The sequence below is a fragment of the Sciurus vulgaris genome, assembly GCF_902686455.1.
Source record: "Sciurus vulgaris genome assembly, chromosome: 17".
Classification (NCBI taxonomy): domain Eukaryota; kingdom Metazoa; phylum Chordata; class Mammalia; order Rodentia; family Sciuridae; genus Sciurus; species Sciurus vulgaris.
In genome coordinates this window covers 53,164,260-53,184,784 of record NC_136478.1, presented here as the reverse complement: position 1 = coordinate 53,184,784, position 20,525 = coordinate 53,164,260, and the positions used below count along the sequence as shown (strand labels likewise).

The following is a 20,525-nucleotide window of genomic DNA, read 5'->3' as shown; positions in this document are numbered from 1 at the left end:
GGGGAAACTGGGCAGACCACTATCGTGGGAGAACGTGTATCCCTTGTTTGGGATTGGGGGAGCCACTGTGGGAGTGATATGAAAACATCTGAATTGGAAACATCTGTTTGGCTTTGGTGAAGTTGGTATCTTGGGGGAGAAGTGATGGCCAACTGACTGTAAACCTGTTTCTCCATAAGTCACTACAGGAAGAGTTCCAGGCTAACCCTGTCCCAAATCCTACACATACACACACCAGGTACAGCTAGTATTTCCCAGGTGGCAAACCCTGATTCCAGACTCAGAGTAGGTCTCAAAAGAGGAGTCCAATAGGAGTATTCAGTTAGACAAAGGGTTTGCAGACTTTCATGCTAAAGGGCCAAATGGATTTGTGGGTCATGAGGCCTCTGCTGCAGCTACTCAAATCTGCCATTCAATGTGAAAGCAGTCATAGACCCCCCCCAAAAAAAAGAAAGAAAGAAAGAAAGAAAAAAAAAAAAAAGAGCCAAGTGGGTTCCAAAAAACCTTTATTTGTAAAACTAAGCAGCAGCTGGCTAGATTTGGCCATAGTTTGCAGACCCCTGCCTTAGGCTTGAAATTCTGCAGCCTGTAACAGACCCAAAATGATGGTGGCTTCAACAAGATGGAGAGTTGTTTCTCTTACATGTTATCGGAGTGGGGGCTGGTATGGTAGTGTTCTGTGAGTTTGGCCATTGACCCAGGCTCCTGCTGTGTTGTTGCTCTGCCATCCCACATGCTGCTCATCCTCAGTCCTAGGTGACTGGGTACCATGTCCACATTCCATTTAGAGGAAAGGCACGTGCCTTTTTCAGGCTTGACTCTTCTACCTAGGAATTTAGCTAGAACTTGGCCACAGGACCACATCTAGCTGCAAGGGAGTCTGGGAAATGTGGTCTTTAATTCCCACATGCCTAACTAGAAATTGAGTTAGCTATCAGTTTCTCCCATATCCCTGTGGGTTTTAAAAACATCCCTCAATTCAAATATGGCCTGAGTAATGAATGCAGGGCATCAGCTATTGTCTCCAGAGGCAAGGCAGGTCATGTTAGAGATGAAAATGGGCCTGGCAGGACTCATCTTCAGTCTGAGGGCGACACTCCCTGCTCGGCTCCAGCTTGCGGCATTTGCCCTGACCATGCTGACAACATAAGTCCTGTGCTGGTCTTTTTAAGAGAACTGAAAATAGGATCTTAATGGGAAAGCTCCCAGAGTTGGCCAAATGAAATATGAAACAGAAGGTATCTCTGTTTGACTCCAAACTAGTTTCCCTACAGGACTAGGCCAGCTCTGCCCTGAGCTCCCTCCTTCCCACATCCTTATGTTCTCTAGCAATTCCCACTCAAAAGCCAGAACTCCCTGTTTAGACGTTTTAATATGGATGTTTAGTTTTTAGATACTATTTCTGTTAGCTTATTCATGCCGTCTCCCCTACACATACAAAAAAAAAAAAAAAAAAAAAAAAATCCCATTCCTAGAATGGTACACAAAATTATTTAAATAGGACATAAATGAACTTATGCCGCCAGTGCCGTGGCTGCTGTATGAGTGGGGAGGGCCGGCAGACAGGGAGGAGACAGGACCTAAACCTCAATGCCTCTAGGACCTGGGGTCTGGCTCCCACCTTGCTGCCCCATCTGCAGAGACCCAGCAGAGGCCCACGTTGCTCCAGGTCTGGGATTTACCCAGTCTCATTGCAGAACAGCAACACCTCCCTTCCCTGCCCCTACTCAGGCACAGATCCAGGGCAATTTGCTCCTGCAGCCCGTGGCATCCATCTGGGAAACATTAAAGGTGATTATACAATCTGCAGCTAGTTATTTAACTGGGAATGAGGGAGAATAATTTTTCCTTCTCTGTTGCTCATTTTCTTTCTTTTTTTTTTTTTTTCCCTTGCTCATTTTCTTAAAAAGATCTCACGGTTTTCCAATTTCACTGTTTCCCTAAAGGCCCTATATCCTCCGAAGACTGAAAATCTAAATGACAGCCCTCCAGGTCCTACTTGTCAAGAGACTTTTGGCCTTCCCAGGGTGGGAAGCAGATCCCTCCAGAGCCCCCAGGAGACCTGTGCCTTACCATGGGTAGGTCCCACCAGCCAGAGCCTGCATTACTGTGAAGGGCTTAGAGTGTACTCAGAGCTCCCCCCGAGCATGTCGAATGTAGTGTTGATGGAGCCCTGCTTCCTGGGCAAAGTCCTGACCACACTCCGTACAGGCAAAGGGACCAGGGGCAGTGCAGGCCTCGTGCACCTGGCGGTGCCGCCTCAGAGAAGCAGCCTGCCCAAAGGTCTTACCACAGTCAGGACAAGGGAAGGTGGGCTGGGCAGTGGTGGGTGCACCCGGCAAGGAGGGCCTGGCTGCTGGACCGTGGCTGCGCTGGTGGATGATCAGGGCCTTGGAGGAGGGGAAGGAGCGAGCGCAGGTGAAGCAGATGAAGAGAGCCCCCTGCAGTTTCTGGGCCACGAAGTCCGCTGGGTGCTCACGCTTCATGTGACGCTCCTGGAACTTGGAATCGGCGAAGGTGATGAGGCAGCGGGTGCACTGCGGGGCCCCTAGGTGGCCTAAGGGATGTGGGGAGAGGTCGGGGAAGGCCAGCAGGAGTATCCAGGACCTCTCCCAAGCCCCAGAATCATGCCAGCAACCACCAGTGAATGCTAGATGTGCTAGGCTCTTGCTAGTGCCAAACAACAGTACAGAACTGTTACGAACCTATTTTATGGATGAGCAGACACAAGGCTCAAATAGGTCAGGCAAGTTGCCCACAGTCACAAGGTAGGGAAATGAAAAGATGGGACCAGGAATTGAACCGAGGGAGTCTGCCCATCTGACAACAGTGTGGTGGCTAGAGCACTGCCTGGGACTGGACCCCAGCTCCACCACTTCCTAGGCAAGCACACCGTTTTCTCACCTGGAAAATGGGATGATAACAGTATCTCCTCTTAGGATTGTTGCAAGGAATGAGTCAATTTATATAGTGCTGCTTTAAACAATGTTTGCAGTTATTACTCCCAAGGCAGGGAAAAGCACCTGTACCAGGGAGCTGACCTGACAGGGCAAGGCCTAGGTGTTCTAGTGAACATCATTCCACAGAAAACAGTGACAGACAAGGTGTTGCTGTGACTGGGATGAATCAAGACCACACTATCATAATATCTGGATACAAATAGAACATGAACATTATCTAAGCCATGAAAATGACTGGCCACCCCCCTGTTCTTGCTAATGTGAGTGTCCGCTGCTTCTTCATCAATCACAACCTGACCTCACTTTTTCCCTCCTCCTAGATAAGATTATGAGAGCCAGTTAGAGTTGTTCCTACTTCCTGGCAGCATCTAATCCTGAGCAAAAGCCCCATTCTTTAACCCATTCCCCAAATCACCACAAGCAAGCCACACCCAATAATTTTTTTTTTTTTTTTTGGACTCGGAATTAAACCCAGGGGTACTTAACCACTAAGCCACATCCCCAGTTCTTTTTTTATTTTGAGACAGGGCCTCACTAAGTTGCTTAGGGCCTCACTGAGTTGCTGAACTGGCTTCTAACTTGTGATCCTCCTGCCTCAGTCTCCCAAGTCACTGGGATAACAGGCATGCACCACTGACCTGGTTCCCTATAAATCCTTCTTAAACACTCATCCTGAGACATCCTAGTTCCCCATGATGTGTGAACAATAAGCCCAATTAGTTCAAGACAGGTGTGTGGCCAGTGGTCTAGCTAGAGGGCCCTGACACTGTGGCACTTGTTACAGATTCTTAAGTTCTGACTCAGTTCCCTTAACTTAAAGTGACAGTATCAGTTACACAGGGTCAATGATTAGGAGTACTGAATGAGTGTTAAACTCAGTATGAGAATGAATGCACCAAGCACATAGTAAGCATTCAGTAGGAGCTGCTGCCACTGTATGTCAAACAGTGTACCTTTATTAAAATCAGGCTTTCCCCTTTTCTGCAGCTAATCCCATAAACAGACCTGTGAGGTGGGTAGTGGCAGGTCCCACCCTTCCCATCCCCAGTACTAGGGACTGAATGCAGGGGTGCTGTACCAGCTATACATCCCCAACCCTTTTCATTTTTTATTTTGGGACAGGGTCTTGCTAAGTTGCTGAGGCTGTCCTTGAACTTGTGACCCTCATGCCTCAGCCAGAGATGCTGGGATTACAGGCCTGCGCCACTGAGCTCAGTGTGGCAGCCTCTTTTGACAAGGGGGGTCATCACACTGAAAAATCTAGGTCAGAGTTGGGGCCAGAACTTTGGGGCTTCCCTCACAGTATAGATTTTCCCAGCCACATTTCTACCCCAAACCTCTCTTGGAAGCCACCCTATCCCTCTAAACTGCCTCCCCTTTCTGCTCTGTGGCCAGAGCAGGATGAGTACACCTGAGCATAAGCGTGAGGAAAGACAGTTCCTGGCAGGGCAGTTCCAGGTTGTTCCAGCCCCTTCCCAACAGGCAGGGCTCGGTAGCACCACAGACACGGAATGCATAGGTTTCTGCGCCCACCCTCCTCCGGCCGGCAGTACTCACAGACGTTTCCTCCTGGGCTGCTGGGCCTCCTCTCCTTGGGTGAATCCTGTTGCTCCATGGTGTCTTCAGGGTGTGAGTTCTCCATGGGGACTGAGATTCCTCTGGTCAAGAGAAGAGCACGCCTATGTGAGGGCTCCTCATTTGTCACCAGCCTTAAAGAGCCTGCTAATCCTTTGGTGCCCCCACACATCCATCTCCTTGAACTCGCTGAAGGCGCTTTTTCACTAGACAGGCTTCAACCCACCCAGATTAGATTCCCTGGGTTTGGCAGTCCCCCTAGGGCCTTTTCACCTGTATGACCTCTGACCTCCTCCACCCAACTAACTCCCTGAAAGGGTGGAACCCTTGGTCTTGACACTAATCTCATTCTGGTCTCACGCGTGTTGGGGAGAGTCGTGGTACCCACCCTTTAACCCTCCTCTTCCCGGGAGACATCGTTCTTTGGCATCCTGCGACTTGTTCCACCCGGAGTCCCTGCCTCCCAGGCACGCTTCCAGCCGCAGCGTCCCGCTCCCGGCAGCCCGGCCTCAGCCCCCTGCTCCCGAGCCGGTCGGCCCGGCCTCCGCTGCTCTCGGTCCAGCAGCGGGCTGCCTTTCGCTGCGCCTGTCAGTCGCGCGCCACAGCGCCGCCACCGAGGGGAGTAGGGTAGGGCCCACCGAGTCTCGAGGTCCCCGGGGTCTCCGCGTCCTTTCTCCGGAAGAGCCTCTAGAGGTCGAGGTCAGGGATTGCTGTCCGGCAGCAGTACAGTCACGCCGGCCCGGTCCTCAGAATCATGGGCGGGGTGTGGGGGGGGTCCTTCCCTGTCCTGGACGCACTATGATGACGTTGTGAGCCGAGCGTACCATACAAATCTGAGTTTCCTGCGCAGGGTTAGGTGGGCGCTCGCGGCGCGCAGGCGCCTCGGCCCCCTCATTGTTGTAGGCGCGGAGGCCGCAGAGTCCCCGCAGCCAGCACGTCTCAGCTGTTCCGCCAAGAAGAACACCGTTTCTCTACCGTGGGGCTCCAAGATACCCCGCCTCGTAGAGGGAGTGACGTCAGGTTAGAACCATCCGATCGCGTCCCGACGTCTCTAAATCTGGGCCTTCTGGTCTCTTCGGCCTCTATCCTCCGGGCCCCAGGGGCGGGACTCCTCTGCGACTGACCAGCCGCCACCAGCTGTGCTCCTGGTGTGTCAGCTCTTTTGCTCCGTTGGTGATTTGGGAGGGAGAAGGATCATTCCCGTGTCCCCGAGGGATGGGAGATTGAAGGATGGATTTCTGAGGTGTTGAAGCAGAAAGGGAAACGCTTGCACTTAGAAAGAGGGTGAATAAGCGCCGGTGTCCCCAGGGAATAAGCCCAATATGCTGGGTTTCTAGGTCCTGGAGGGTGACACCCAAGAATGGAAATTGGATACAAGGTGGAGAACTGAAGTCTGGGCTAGAAAAGAAAAAGACTAAGTGTTGTCTGATTCGTGTCTTCCCCACCCCCTTGCTTTCCAGCAATGCTTCCGCCGCGGGGTGACGTGACCGCCTTGTTCCTCGGGCCTCCGGGCTCGGGAAAGTCTGCGCTAATTGCAGCACTGTGTGACAAGGATGTGGAGACGGTAGAGATCCCCGAGGGACGGCCGGACTCCGGAATCCCTAGTTTGAGAGCTGCGGGCCCAGGTCTCTTCCTGGGTGAACTGAGTTGTCCACCCGCGGTGCCGGGGCCCTGGGCAGCGGAGGCCAATGTTCTGGTATTGGTGCTACCCGGACCCGAGGGGGACGGGGAGCTCTTGGACCCAGCCCTGGCAGAGGCAGCGAGGGCCGCCCTAGCCCGAGGGACCCCGCTGCTTGCTGTGCGGAACCTCCGCCCTGGGGATTCGCAGAATGATGCCCGGTCTCAGACAGCAGCCTTACTGAACAGCGCCGGGTTAGGAGCGGCCACTCTCTTTGTGCTGCGGGCGGACGGCTGCAGCGGCGATTGCTGCGAGGAGCTAGAACGCCTGAGGGTGGCGCTGCGGAGCCAGGCGGAGGCGCTGCAGAGGTGAGTGACAGGGTTCCAGGCGGGGGGGGGGGGGGGGGGGCGTGATCCCTTTAGTCTAGACCCCACCCCTGGGGACTTTGAGGAGAAACTACTGCCCAGGCTTCGCTCCGTTGCCCAGACCCCGCAAGATCCCCGTAGGTTTTGAGGTCGAAGAGGCTCCATCCCAAACCTGTGCTCTACTTGACCCTTGTTTATCATTTAGGCCCCGCCTCAGGCAAGGGTCAGTTGGTGGGCCTGTCAGTCCTGTCATGATCTCCCCCCTTCTGGGAGCCCTCTGAGGTCACAAGCTCTGCTCCCTACCAAGAATTCTAGGACAGGCCTGGAGCTAGTCTGCAAATCCTGCCCAAGGCAAGTTTTGAAGAAGGACTCCATTCCTCCAGGAAGTTTGTGATCCTGACCAAGATTTTACTCGGGCTCAAACTCTCAAGCCCTCCTCCCTACCATCAACTTGGCTCTCAAGTGACCTCAGTTGCCCCAAAGGCATGCCTGTAATGACCATTATTATATCTCGAAGTCCTGCCTTCTTTCTCCAATTCCCTCATTTGTTTCTACTTGCTGGCTACCTCCTAGATTCCCCACTCCTCAACTGTCAGCCAACTTATTTTATGGATGGCAAATTGGGACTTAGAAGGGGGCATCTTTTTTCCTTTGCTTCACCTGCTTTGTGTCTCCTTAGCCTCATGTCCTTCATAGGAGCTAGTATCAGTCATATTCTCCCCTCACTGGCCCTCTTAACACCTGGCTTCTTGAAAGAACACCCTTGGGGACCCTCTTAAAGTCATTTGTCAATAGTGCTCAATTCCGTTAGGCTACAATACAGTTGCCATTCTGTCCTTGCTCTAAGCCAGTCCCCTGTGAAGTTTGTTCCAGCTAGCAGACCCCAGAGAAAAGCCCCCCCCACACACACACCCCACATTGTATCCCACAGAAATCTTGGTGTTGGGGGAGTCCTCATTTTTGACTGTTGGAAACCAGAACCCAAGTCAATCAGTGGGTTCATCAAGGCCCTGGAGATCTGTGACTAGGAGCAGAACCCTGGGGATTAGTCTGGCCTCTCCCTTTCCCGCTCCTGCCACACACCAGGATTATTCGGAAAGCTCCAACCTGTCACCATAGCCCATGCTTTGTTCCCCCAGCCTGGCCTTCCCATGTTTAGCTGCTTTTGACCCCATTCTTCCCTGCTCCCACAGGCTCCTGCCACCAGCCCAGGATGGTTTTGAGGTGCTGGGCGCGGCTGAGCTGGAGGCTGTGCGGGAGGCCTTTGAGACCGGTGGCCTTGAGGCAGCTTTGTCTTGGGTGCGCTCAGGCCTGGAGCGCCTGGGCAGTGCACGACTGGACATGGCAGTGGCCGGCACAACTGACACGGGCCTTGTGCTGGACACGCTACTTGGTTTGGATCCCAGTGACCCTGGTGCAGTGCCTCCTTCTGTCCCCACAGCGCCCACCCCCTTCCCAGCACCAGAGCGCCCCAATGTAGTGCTCTGGACGGTGCCTCTGGGTCCCACAGGTACTTCCCCTGCCACTGCCCCTCACCCCACTCACTATGATGCCCTCATCCTTGTCACTCATGGGGCCCCCACTGAGGAGGACTGGGCCCAGGTCCGCTCCTTGGTGGTACCAGATGCACCCCTTGTCTGCGTGCGAACAGACGGCGAGGGTGAGGATCCGGAGTCTCTGGAAGAGGAAAAGATAAAGCCCAGCGACGAAAACCTCAAGAAGAAAGATGAAGGAGGGCTGGAGGATGTGCCCAGCAAGGGAAAGGAAAAACCTAGCACTGGATGGCAGAAAGGCAGTGGGGAAGGTTCAGAGAAAGCTGACAGCGCAGTTATCAGCGCTAAGAAACCAAGCAGTGGGGACTCAGGGGGCACTGCTGCTTTCAGTCCAGAGGATGAGATGTGGGAGGTGCTGGAGGAGGCTCCCCCGCCAGTGTTTCCCCTACGGCCTGGTGGGCTCCCCGCGCTGTGCGAATGGCTGCAGCGCACACTGCCCCCTGCCCAGGCGGGAGCGCTGCTGCTGGCCCTGCCACCCACGTCTCCAGGCGCTGCCCGCAGAAAGGCCGCAGCGCTGCGCGCCGGGGCGTGGAGACCTGCTCTATTGGCTAGTCTGGCGGCAGCGGCAGCCCCTGTACCAGGGCTAGGCTGGGCGTGCGACGTGGCGCTTCTCCGGGGACAGCTGGCCGAGTGGCGGCGGGCTCTGGGGCTTGAACCTGGGGCCCTGGCGCGACGCGAGCGCGCCCTGGGCCTGGCTCCTGGGGAGCTAGCCGCCCGTACACACTTCCCAGGCCCAGTGACGCGGGCCGAGGTGGAAGCCAGACTGGGTGCCTGGGCCGGTGAGGGCACTGCAGGTGGTGCAGCACTGGGCGCACTGTCCTTCCTGTGGCCTGCGGGTGGCGCAGCTGCAACAGGTGGTCTGGGCTACCGAGCTGCACATGGTGTCCTGCTGCAGGCGTTAGATGAGATGCGGGAAGATGCTGAGGCTGTGCTGGCACCCTCTGAACCCACCCAGTGAGGGGTGGGATGGGAGCCGGGGCTTCTGGGGTTGAGGACCCAAGCCCAGTAAGATGGGAGGGGGCTTGGAAGTTTGCCCCTTTGAAATAAAGGATGGGGGTGCCCAGTACTCGGAATTCTGGGGGTTTGAGGATGCAGGCTCTGACTTTTAGTCATCTCGATTTTTGGAGGGGAATAGAGTCTAGTTATCTGGATTTTTGGAGGAGAATAGAGTCTAGGGGACAGGACTCCTGATTTCTCTGCAGACCAGGGAGTATGCCATCCAGACCCTTGTCCTGAAGGGACTTGGGGACCTGGAGTCCTAAAAGCAGGATGCATCTTGGTCTCCAAGTGGAGTTATTGGGCATTATCAGGAATGCAGGTGAGAAGCCTTGATTCTTGACGGGGTAGATCTTGGGCTCTGTATGGGGGAGGTAGGTCTGGTACTCCAGGGAGCCAGAACCCTTGAGTCTGGGTCTCAAAGGGAAAAAGGATCTGTCTCCTGGAAGGAAAATTCCTGCACACAGCCTCCCAGGATCCAAGGGGCAGTGGGCCTTGAATCTTTTGTGGGGTGGGGTTTTTGTGTCTGGGGTCTCAGGTTCCTGATTCTCAGGGGGCTGTGGACCTTGGTTGCCAGTTCTTGGATGATGGGAGGGCCACATGTGGAAAAAGGAACAGGGAGCCTACAGGAGAGAGCCCAAGACTCCGTGGTTTTGGGGGAAGTGAAGCGGTGTCATATTCAGTCTTCAAGGGTCTGGTGTAGGAAAAATGGTCCCTCAAAAGTAAAGGTGGGGCAAGAGGTCTGGGCATGGTGGGCTCTGGGGTAGCCAGAGGCCAGGAATGAGGCCTGGGTGTGGCAGAGCAGGAACCACACTTCAGAGATGCCACGCTCATCTCCCTACCATACCGAGATCCTGGCAGCTACTCCCTGAAGTTTGGGAAAGGGGTATAACTACCCCAATTTATAGGTGCTGTGCGATTCTGGGTACCTCCAGGGCAGGCATCCCTGTCTTTCCTTTAGGGTTCTGTTACTTTTTTTTTTATTTTGTTTCCATTTCTTCTGTCATAATAGCCTTAACCCTTTTGGGCTTTGGCGTTCTGCGCATCTACCTTTTTAAAGAAACAGCTATACTGCTGCACTAGTCCAGACGTTTTTGTGTGGCCTTCTCAGGTATCCCTAAGAGACTCTGCCTTCTGGTATACGCAAAGGGTGCTGTGGCCAGTAGTGTTCCCATGGAACAGCTGTGCAGGTGTTCCAGGTGGTGGGAATGTGCCAGGGGTGAGGCAAAGGCAAAAACTGCAGTGCCTGTAATGTTTGAAGCTGCTAGCTGTGTATTAGCAGGAAATCTCAAATTATAGATTATAGTGTCAAAAAACAAAAGGAAGCTCTAACAAATGGGGAGAGCAAGTCCAGAGGGTAGGCTAGAGACCCTACAGTCATAGCAAGACTTCATGTGATCTGGCTCCTGCCTCTTCTCATTCCTTGCCCTATCCTGTCCGCAGTCAGCCCAGTAGATTCTTCTGACACTTGAGTAGGCTGTCCTGAGTCCTGCCTCAGGACCTTTGCACTTGTTATTTTTCCCTGGAATACACTGTCTCCATATCTTCCCATGACTGGCTCCTTGACCATCAGGTCTCCACTCAAATGTCCCCTCAGGAAGGCCTTCCCTGACCATTTTAACTGATATAGCTTGCACATCCTCACTACTGGTTCTGGCCAGTTGATTTACCTTGTAGTACTATAATAAATGACCTTATGTATTTATTTATTTACCTGCTTACTGGCTATTACCCCCTTGCTTGTCTTGTTCTCTGGTGTGTACCTAGAACAGTGTCTGGCACACAGTAGGTGCTCAGTACATATTTGTAAATTCACTGAATAGTGGGAGAACTAGGGTGGAATTTATATTGTTGGCTTCTCAGAAGGGACAGAGGAACAAGATGGAGAGAAGCAAGCATTTGATGGAAGAAAACACCCCAGAGTTGGGGCAGGGGACCTGGGAAGCAAGCATGGCTATGCCACTCTCACTGTCACTTGGACCTGTGCCTTATTGTCCCATCTAGGAGATGAAAGGGCTGGATGAGAACTATGAATGCTTCTGAGATCCCATTTTCCTTGACAGCTGAATACAAGGATTACTGATCAGAGGGACAGACAGATCTGCTGCTTGAAATCCTACCACTGGCACAAATTTGTCCCATCAAAGTCAAGATGGCCATGACGGGGAAAACCACTTGGCTTGGTGCCACGTGGCTCCAGGCTTTGTACACAGAACTCATTTAGCCTTAGAATGGGGTTCATCCTTATCTGTCACATCTGGCTGAAAGGAAATATGAGATTCTTTTTAATATATTTTATTTAACCTGATATCCAAAATATCATTTCAACGCATACTATTTTAAAGGTAGTAGTGAGCTATTTTGCATTCATTTATACTAAGGTCAAGATCCATTATTTACTTTAAACTTAGAGCATCTCAATTCACATAATACATTTTTATTAGGAAAGTTTGACCTTTAAATTTCATAAAATTCAGGCTGGGCACAATGGTGTAGTCCTATAATTCCAGCTACTTAGAGGCTGAGGCAAGAGGATTGCAAGAAGGCCAGCCTCAGCAATTTCTCAAGACCCTGTCTCAAAGAAGATACAGAGCTGGGGGTCTAGCTTGGTAGAGTGCCCAGGGTTCAATCCCCAGTACTGAAAAAAGTAAATAAAATTCATAGATGACAGATTCAAATACCCAAGTTCAAATTATGTTTACTATTTCTTCAGTAACTGAGTATTCATGTTTAAATTAATTAAAAGTAAATAAAATTCAATTTCTCATTTTCACATGTGGTTAGTGGCTGCAGTGTTGGCCAATATCAATATAGAACATTGGGATTGAACCCAGGGGCACTTAACAACAGAGCCACATCACATCTCCAGCCCTTTGTTTTAACATCTTATTAGAGACAGGGTCTCACCAAGTTGCTGAGGCTGGGTTTGAACTTGCAGTCTTCTTGTCTCAGCCTCCCAAGTCGCTGGGATTACAGGCATGTGCCACCGTGCCCAGCTAATATAGAACATTTTTATGATCACAGGAAACGTACGAGCATCTCTCTAGGGTCAGACAGGCCTGCTGACTGGGGGTGATCTTGGGGAAGTCATTCAGCAAATGGCATCTACCTCACAAAGGTGATGAGAATTCACGGTATGTACATATGTGTACAGGCAACACGCTACATCCCCTCCCGAGAAGGCAGCCTGGGGCCTCAAACGTTAGACCTCTTGCTTCTGTGCACACATCTTCAGCCCTGGACAGCATGAAAAGGTCTCTAGCTTAGGCACCTGTCACCCGCAAGCCTTTGTTCAGATTGTCCTACTGACAACTCTGCTTTGCTGCTATACATTCCCTGTGCCCTCATGCCAGAGATAAAATCAAAGAAAGCAAGATAATTGTGTGTTGAATGCCAGTTGTGTTCACACAGTTGTCTGTTGGCACCTTTGGGTTTCTTGACTACTGGTTTTGGTGGTTGTTTCTACATTTTTGTCTCCTGCCCCTGTCCTGGGGAATTGATTGAACCTAGGGCCTCATGTGCTAGGTAAGTGCTGTACCACCGATTTACATCCCCAGCCCTGGTGGTGACCTTTAAAATGATGACTGTTGATGGATTCAGTTTAGGAATTGGGGAGTCATAAAGTTGTGTGAGTGAGGTATCTGTCTCTGGGAGCATCCAACTCTAGAATTCCCTGTGGACAGGTCACTGGCTACCATTGGGATGTCTTTGTGTGATGTACCTTGGTGTTGCCATTGCCAAAGCAGAAAAGACCCCCCAAAATATGGGAGAATGAATGAGATGCCCTCATCACCATAGCATAGCTTTGTACATTTTGGAGTAATGGAGGGGCTTGTGTCCATTGCAACGAGGAACCAGGAAGGACAAATCAAGGGTATGGTGGCCTATGGTTTTTTTTTTTTTTTTTTTTCCCTGAGGAATGAATAAAAATATGTAGAGATTCTATTGTGTGTTCTTTGGGCTTTGAAGGGGGAGGGATACTGAGGATACTAGGCTGGGAGCCTGAACTCTGGGGGCTGAGGGTGGGGACTTCTGGTCCTAAAAGAGGAAAACTGATGGGGAATCTGTCCAGGAACCAGTTCCTTAGGCTAAGATTAGGAGCTTTTATCTGTAGGATCTGAGTTTTGCCATCCTGGAAGGTGGACTTAATGGCCGTTAGGACCTTGAGGGTTTGTAGTGGTCAAGCACATTCACTCCAGAACCAGCATGACCCTATTTGTTCAGCTCGTCTGTTGCCATGGCCTTGGATTGTCCCCTCTTACTCATCCACTGGGGCAACAGCTAATTCGATGCAAGGAGAGACTAGAAAAGTGCTTGTGCATTGGGACCTCCTGCTGTCCCTGTGACCCCTGCCCCCACCGCCAGATTGAGAAACCCAGGCTGACTTGCTGGGTAATAAAGGGACATGTATTCCAGTTATCCTTGGCACTCCAACTCTCAGCAGCCAGCCCTCTGAAACACATCTGCCTAGTCGACTGGCAGCTGAGACCAGCAGAAGAACCGCCCAGCTTGTTCCCTGACCAGTTTGCCAGTACACAGATTCGTGAGCTAAATAAAGGTGATTGTTGTAAACTACAGAATTTTGGAGTTGTTTGTTATGTGGTTAAAGGTGACACACAAATTTGTTTCCTCTCTTCTGTGATGTGGTCTCTTTCTCCCTCTCACCATAGCCCAGTGATTGAAATCTTCAATGTGACATCCTTCTCTGAGCAACAGTGCCTGTCACACAAAGTTGTGAAGGTAACATGAGAAGCCCTAAGAGGCCACGGTGGTCCTACATGGTATTCATGAAACATTAGCTGTCAGCCTAGTCCTGGGGCAGGATTGCACTTCCTGACTCCCCTGTGGGTGTGTTAGGCTATGTGACGAGCTCTGTCACATCAGTTGTAAGTGTTGCTGAGTGTGGTGGTTGATGCAACCCCTGTAATAATAGGACTGGGGACTCCGAGGCAAGAGGATCACAAGTTCAAGGCTAGCCTCAGCAGCTTAGCAAGACCTTGTCTCAAATAAAAAGGGTTGAGGATGTAGCTCTGTGGCAGAACACCCCTGTATTCAACCAGTATGGGCAAAAAAAAAAAAGTGTTAACCCAGGGGTGTTCCACCACGAAACCACATCCTCAGCCACTTTTATGTTTTTGAGACTGGATCTTCCTAAATTGCTTAGGGCCTCGCTAAATTGCTGAAGCTGGCTTTGAACTTGGAATCCTCCTGCCTCAGCATCCCAAGTTACTGGGATCACATCACAGGCATACACCACCATGCCTGGCTGTATCACAGCTTTTAATCACACATGTGAGATTTTCCTGGGCTCTTTGCTTTGGGTATAGAAACTGGCCTTGTCGAAGGCTGGAGTTGAGGCTCAGTGGTAGAGCGCTTGCCTAGCATGCATGAGGCCCTGGGTTCGATCCTCAGCACCACATAAAAATAAAATGTGTTAAGAAAATAAAATAAATGTGTTCACCTACAACTAAAATATGTATTTTTAAAAATGGGCCGTGTTCAAGTTGGTGGCTGCTCAATGACTGTAATGAGCTGAACACTGGATGGTGCCGAACATGTACAGTTAAGGAAGAGTTAATTTTCTGTGAATGGGCACTCATTCAGCAAACACCCACTCCTTTCTCTCCCACCAGAGGGGGAGAATACTTTCCTACTCTTTGCTGTTGGATTAGGCTATATGACTTATCTTGCTCAAGAGAATGTTAGCAGTCCTAACTTCAGCAAGGGTCTTCAATATACTTGACTTTTATACTTCTGTGACCTGCTATGAGGATAGTTGCCAGGGAGCCACTGATCCAGAAGATTGTGGACGTGCATGAAGGAGAAGAGTCCTCCCACACTAGAGCCAAATCAGCCAACACAGAAATAGAGCTACCCAACCAACCCATAAACCCTTAGGCAAAAAATATTGTCTCAGATTTGGGATGTTTTGTTACACAGCATTATTGCAGCATTAGGTGATTCATACGACTTTGTTTTATTTATTTATTTGGGTGCAGGGGATTAAACCCAGGGGACTCTACCACTAAGTTACATCCCAACTCTTTTATTTTTTGCTTTGTCACAGGTCTTGCTAAATTGCTGAGGCTGACCTTGAACTTTCCATGCTCCCTCCTGAGTTCCTGGGATTATAGGTGTGTGCCACCACACCTGGCAACTTTGTTGTTTTAAACCACAAAATAGGGATTTGTTTGTCATCATAACATAATCTAGTCTGTCCCAACTGGTGCCAGGGTTTAGCACCTGCAAACTGATGGCCACTCAGTAGGTGGCAGCCATTATGATAATTAGTATTTACTTAGACATATTGCTCACAGGACCATCATTCTCTTCAAGGTGGTAGGCACTGTACTAAGTGATTTAAAGTGTTCTTTCATTTGCCTCTTACAAAAACCTTGTAATGTTATAACTATTATTTACATTTTGTAGACGTGAAAACAGGCAAAAAGTAATCAAGAACTCCAGAGTCTGACAGACTCAGGTTCAAATCAGGGTTCTGACCTTTTCTACTTGTTAAACCCCAGGCAAGTGGTACCCACAATCTGCCTCAGTTTGTCCATCAGAAAAGTGGGTATAATATCAATTCCATAGATTCGTGATCATAAATTGAGGTACAGCATAGAAAACACTTAGCAGAAGGGCCTGGCAAAGAGAGTCCCTTAATAAAATGCAAGGTCTTCCCTCTATCCTTTGAAAAGAGGATTGAGACCTGTACCCTCTACATCCCACCTCCCCAAGATGCGTCATGTCACAAGTACTCAGGCTTGTTCTGTTAACTTGTTTAATTTATAGGGAAGCTGCAGACTGGGACAAATGGGGACCTCAAGCCATATATTCCTCAGTTCTTCACTCAGCCCGACCAGGGGGATAGGGGGCTGGAAGGCAGTCTGCCCGGCGGAGGAAGTAGAGGTAGGAAGCTGAGGGCACCTCGGCCCCAGCCTTTGTGTAGCAGGCACTCTCTGTAGCACAGCCTCGAGTGGCAAATTTGGTGTTGAAGATACCTGGAAGGAGGGTTTCAGACTAGAGCCAGCTCCTCTGGTGGCCCAGGAGTCCCCGCCCCTACCACCTCCTTGCCCAGTTCTCAGGAGCCCCTCCTCCCTGAAACAGAGAAGTGTAGGTTTCCAGTTCTGGGGCCCCTGTGCCCTCACCAGCCTGCACATTGCCAGCAAAGTAGATGCAGTGGGTTTCCTGGCCAACGCAGCGGGCTGCCTGCGTTCCTGGGCACGTCTCCTGGAAGGGCACGATGCAGGAGGGACACATCAGGCCATTCTCAGTACGATTGTTCTGGGGAGCTGCAGATGAGAGTGACGTGTGCAGTGAACAGGAATGTTTATGCCCTTGTCCGAACCTCCCCAGAGCCCTGGGAACGCCAGGGTTGCTAACGGACACTGCATTTTACAGGTAAGGACGCTGAGGCCCAGTACCAGTGAGGTGCTTTGCCAGGTGTTATGGTATGGGCCACATCACGCACAGTGGGCCCCTGGAGCAGGGCTGAGTTGGCACTTACGGGGCACAGAGCCTCGATTGCAGCCGTCACTCTGGCAACAGTGTGCGTTCGATACCATGTAGTCATTGGGGCCCATGGTGGTAGATACGAAGCCCGAGTAGCAGTCGCTGAACTTCATGCAGGCCTTAAATGTGCTCACCGCCTGCCGGCCCTCTGTGAAGTGGGGACAGAAGCGGAGAGCAGGTGGCTCTAGCCAACCGCTGCCTGGAGATCTCCTAACCCTACACTTCCCCAACACCACGACTCCCCAGGATGGTCCCTTCCAGTCCCCTAAAACCACAGTCCCTCATCTGCCTGGTGTTTGGTCTGGAGTGGTTTATTAGATAGCCCTCCTCCTTGGTGCCATGGAAGAGAGTGGGCCTTTGGTGGTCTTCCCATGGTCCCATGGCCAACTCCTAAGTGCCTACCCAGTATGGTCTCTTCCAACCACTCCACTTCACCACCCCCCATGCTTCTCTCCCTGCCCTGCCAGTGGGGGGCTTTTGCAAGTCTGCGTGATTTCCAGACTTTGCTCCTGCTCCCAGGAGTCTCTTCTAACAACCTCCACACTCATAGCTCAGATTCTGTCATGGTTACTCCCCAGAACTCCTCCCATCGGTGGTCTCTTGCCGTCCCTCTTGGCTAGCCCCAGGCCTTGTCTGGGTGTTAGCTTCCAGTCTACACAACCTCCCTTTGCTAATTCAAAAATTCCCCTTTTTACCCCTTTGAGGACTGCTTTTCCCCAGCTGCTTCTTCCCATGACCCCAAAGGTTCATTTGCCATCTCTATGCCCAGGAGGGTCTCTTGGGTCCTTCCCTCACCCGCCAGCACTTGCTGGGTGGGCAGGACAGGATAGCAATCTTCTAGCCCAACTTCCTCTCACATCCCCTCCTGTTTGGATAGTTTCTTCCTGATCGCAGAGTTGACCTTCATCTGTAGCAGCCACATTCCCTCGCCAGTTCTCCAGCATCTCTCCTCCTGGGACTAAGGATCTTTCAGCTTTGAAGGATCATGACTGCTTTCGGGGTGGCTTGCATTGCTGCCTTTCTCCCCGTTCTTTCTCAGACCTCAGCAGGGCTCTGTCAGACCCATGCTCTCCCTTCCATTTTCTCATGGGCCTCTCCACTTCTCCATTTCTACTTCTCCTTGCTGGGATTTGCTCCATACTTCAGAATTACCTTCTCTCTTCATTCTGGGGTGGTCACTTCTGTCTCTTCCCCTAACCCTACACCATCTGTCCTCCTGTCAGGAATGGTCTCTTCCCTGATCACATTCCCTGACCCCAGCACAGGCTTTCCTTTTCTACCCCTGCCCTACTTCTACGGTGGTTTGTTGGAGCCTTTCCTTCTGGCTCTTTCTCTTTTCCCCCATGTCCTTTCCTTACCTAGCTCCACACCACCAGCATCTCCTCCTTTGGACAGTCACATCTTCAGAATCCCTTACGACAACAGTTTCTCTCGCATCACTCAATTATCTTCCTAATGCCTTTGCCTCTTTCCTGCCGTCCTATGATTTCCTTCCCACGCTTCACCCATCCTGAGAACTGGGATGCTCTCCCCTCCTCGTGGAGTCACCCTCTCCCCTGAAGGCACGCCCGCCCCGCCCCTGTGGCTGGACGCCACGCTCTCCTACTTGTGCTGGACTCGCTCACGAGAACCACGCATGCGTCCTTGCCAGCCTCGCAAGTCTTCATTTTTCCGCTGCACGTGTGCCCGGAGCCTTTACACACCTCACAGCTTAGAGGCCATCCTGCAGTGTAGAGGGCGAGTCTGTAGTCATAAGTGGCGTGGTCTTCAGACCACGAATTCCACTTCGGCGCTTAGAGGGGCAGCGGGGAAGGATTTGGGGTCCTGACGGAGGAGGGACCAGCGTTTCCCTCATTTTATTCATGGGTGGGGCATTGATTTCTGTCCAGGGAACTGTCCAGAGTTTGACAAGGAAGCGGTAGTGCTGCCCGCAAAGCGGCTTCCAGGGGCGGGAAGCGACTCTGCCATGGAGCCTGTTTCTTTAATTACAAGGCTGGGGACTTTGGACGCCAGGGTCCTTTGAGCAAGCTCGGGGGCAGGGAGGGGTCGTGCCAAAGGTTTTCATGGACTTTTGTGAAACTTCAGGTCCAGCTGGTTCTTGGGTGTGGGACTCTCCTCACAGGTACTGCTCAGGTCTTACAGATGGTAGGAGTTCAGGCAGGGTACCTGAGGCTGGGGTCTGCGACCGAGCACAAGGTGGGAGCACGAGGAGGACCAGGAGGGATTGAGGGCTTGGACTCCAAGGTCCTGAGAGAGAAGGGAACTCAGACCTAAACACCTGAGTCCTAGGAAAAGTGAAGCTGCTTTGCACTCCGGATCTACACGAAGAAGGTGTCCAGGTGCCTGAACTCCGTCCAGAGGGAAAGAATTCAGGTGTCTTATTTGGGGACCCTGTCTATGGGACAAAGGATTCTGAGCCCACCAAATCCCTCTCTCAGGGATCCAACCACTGGGAGCTTTTCTTCTGAGGCCCAGGTTTTCTCCTTCTTGCCCTCTGCCTCGTCCAGGAATCTGAATTCCCAGGGTACCTCCCCTTTCCTTCTTGAAGACTGTGCGGAATTCTCTCTCACCATTCTCTTTGCTGGGGTCCCTTGTCACTTACCGAGGTCCAAGAGGGTGCAGAGCAGAGTGAAGGACAGCAGAAAGGTGCCCTGTCTTGCGGATGGCTTCATGGTGTGTGAACCTGCAGTTCCTGGTCTTCTGCCCTTATAGGAAGCTGAGGAGGGGCGGGTCCAGACCCACCTTCACCCTGGGGTGAGAAATAGTTGAGGTCAGAACCCAGGGCATTCCTCTGAAGCCTTCGGATTGAAGAGGCGGGACCAGCATCCAAAAGGGACCTCACCTTGTGTCCAGCTCGATTCTCCACAGGAACCTCAGGAGTCTTCCTGTCCCCTCTTCCTTCAGGACCCAGGTCACTCTGCCCAGTTTTCTCACCTTTCCACCCCTCCCCTAAGTTCAAGGTCGGAGTTCGATTACTTGATTCCCTGTGAGTTGTAGAACAACTGCAAAGACTGGGATCCCCTCTCCCCATCTCCTCTCTCTTCTCAAGGAGGCGCCCAGCGTGGGTGAGGTCCTACCTGGGAGCATCCAGCATGTCCAGACTAGTCCTGCGGGGGCTGGATGCCTTGTCTCCCTTCCCTTCTCCTTCGCATGCTTGGCTCATACTCCCTCTTCTGTGTTCGGACTGTCTCCTGTTCCAACCCCGCCCAGGGCTGCATCCCTGGGTCTTGAGGGGACCGAACAGAGAGGTACTTGTCAGCGGTCAGATGCGGGTGTGGTAGAAGACAAATATCCGCAGGTCACATATTGGGAAACTGAGGCATTTGTGGAAGCACTCTAGGCGTGTGCGGTTTGGAAACATGCTTCGTGTTCTGTCCCTTCTTCCTCTTGGTCTCAGGAATTGGGCTGAGAAGGATCCGAGTGTTTTTTTTTTTTTTTTTTTTTAGCATCTTTTTTTTTTTTTTTCTTTAGTTATTTTTATGTGGTGCTTAGGATCGAACCCAGTGCCTCACACGTGCAAGCGCTCTACCACTGAGCCACAAACCCAACTCCCCTAATAAGGGATCTGAGATTTTTATCGTGTGTGTGTGTGTGAGTGTGTGTGTGTGTGTGTGTGTGTGTGCGCGCGCGCGGGAGAAGGGAAGAAGAGTAGCCGCAGAACAGGTGGAGGAGATCCTGTTTCACTAGGATCCAGGCTTCCAGCGAACTGCCTTCTAAGCTTCAGTTTGGGCGGTGACTACCCTGTCCAATGAGAATGGCGAATTTCTCTTAGGCACCAATCTTTGAGGCTTCTCCAGTTGCTAGGCGCCGGGGAAGCAGTGTGTTAACGTCATCCGGAAGCCGGGCTGGAGAGTGGTGGGATCCGAAGGAGGCGGGGCCAGAGAGAAAGCCTGTTGCTAGGGAACGCATTGCCTCGCTCTGAAAAAGTTCTACTGGGCTTGCGCGG

At 51.7% G+C, this 20,525-nt stretch overlaps 3 protein-coding genes across 4 annotated transcripts; 1 reads left to right on the top strand and 2 right to left on the bottom strand.

Annotated features, from left to right (window-relative positions):
- Positions 1-489: 489 nt before the first annotated feature.
- On the bottom strand, positions 490-5,294 carry ZNF576 (zinc finger protein 576). Its single transcript, XM_079117410.1, has 3 exons — positions 4,924-5,294; positions 4,518-4,618; positions 490-2,557 (listed from the first exon to the last, which is right to left on the bottom strand). The coding sequence occupies exons 1-3, from the start codon at positions 4,950-4,952 to the stop codon at positions 2,130-2,132; spliced, it is 558 nt and encodes a 185-aa protein (XP_078973536.1). The 5' UTR covers positions 4,953-5,294; the 3' UTR covers positions 490-2,129.
- Positions 5,295-5,413: 119 nt separating this feature from the next.
- On the top strand, positions 5,414-10,778 carry IRGQ (immunity related GTPase Q). 2 transcript variants are annotated; one of them, XM_079117408.1, is made up of 3 exons: positions 5,414-5,683; positions 5,996-6,521; positions 7,712-10,778. In XM_079117408.1, the coding sequence occupies exons 2-3, from the start codon at positions 5,998-6,000 to the stop codon at positions 9,027-9,029; spliced, it is 1,842 nt and encodes a 613-aa protein (XP_078973534.1). In that variant the 5' UTR covers positions 5,414-5,683; positions 5,996-5,997; the 3' UTR covers positions 9,030-10,778. The 2 variants fall into 2 exon arrangements, with proteins under 2 accessions (XP_078973534.1, XP_078973535.1); XM_079117409.1 differs by having other exon boundaries at positions 5,422-5,555.
- A 3,994-nt stretch (positions 10,779-14,772) lies between these two features.
- On the bottom strand, positions 14,773-19,835 carry PINLYP (phospholipase A2 inhibitor and LY6/PLAUR domain containing). The gene is made up of 6 exons (XM_079119744.1): positions 19,422-19,835; positions 19,182-19,328; positions 18,186-18,302; positions 16,575-16,727; positions 16,216-16,359; positions 14,773-16,068 (listed from the first exon to the last, which is right to left on the bottom strand). Exons 2-6 carry the CDS (start codon positions 19,249-19,251, stop codon positions 15,914-15,916), a joined length of 639 nt encoding a protein of 212 aa, XP_078975870.1. The 5' UTR covers positions 19,252-19,328; positions 19,422-19,835; the 3' UTR covers positions 14,773-15,913.
- Between the last annotated feature and the right edge of the window lie 690 nt (positions 19,836-20,525).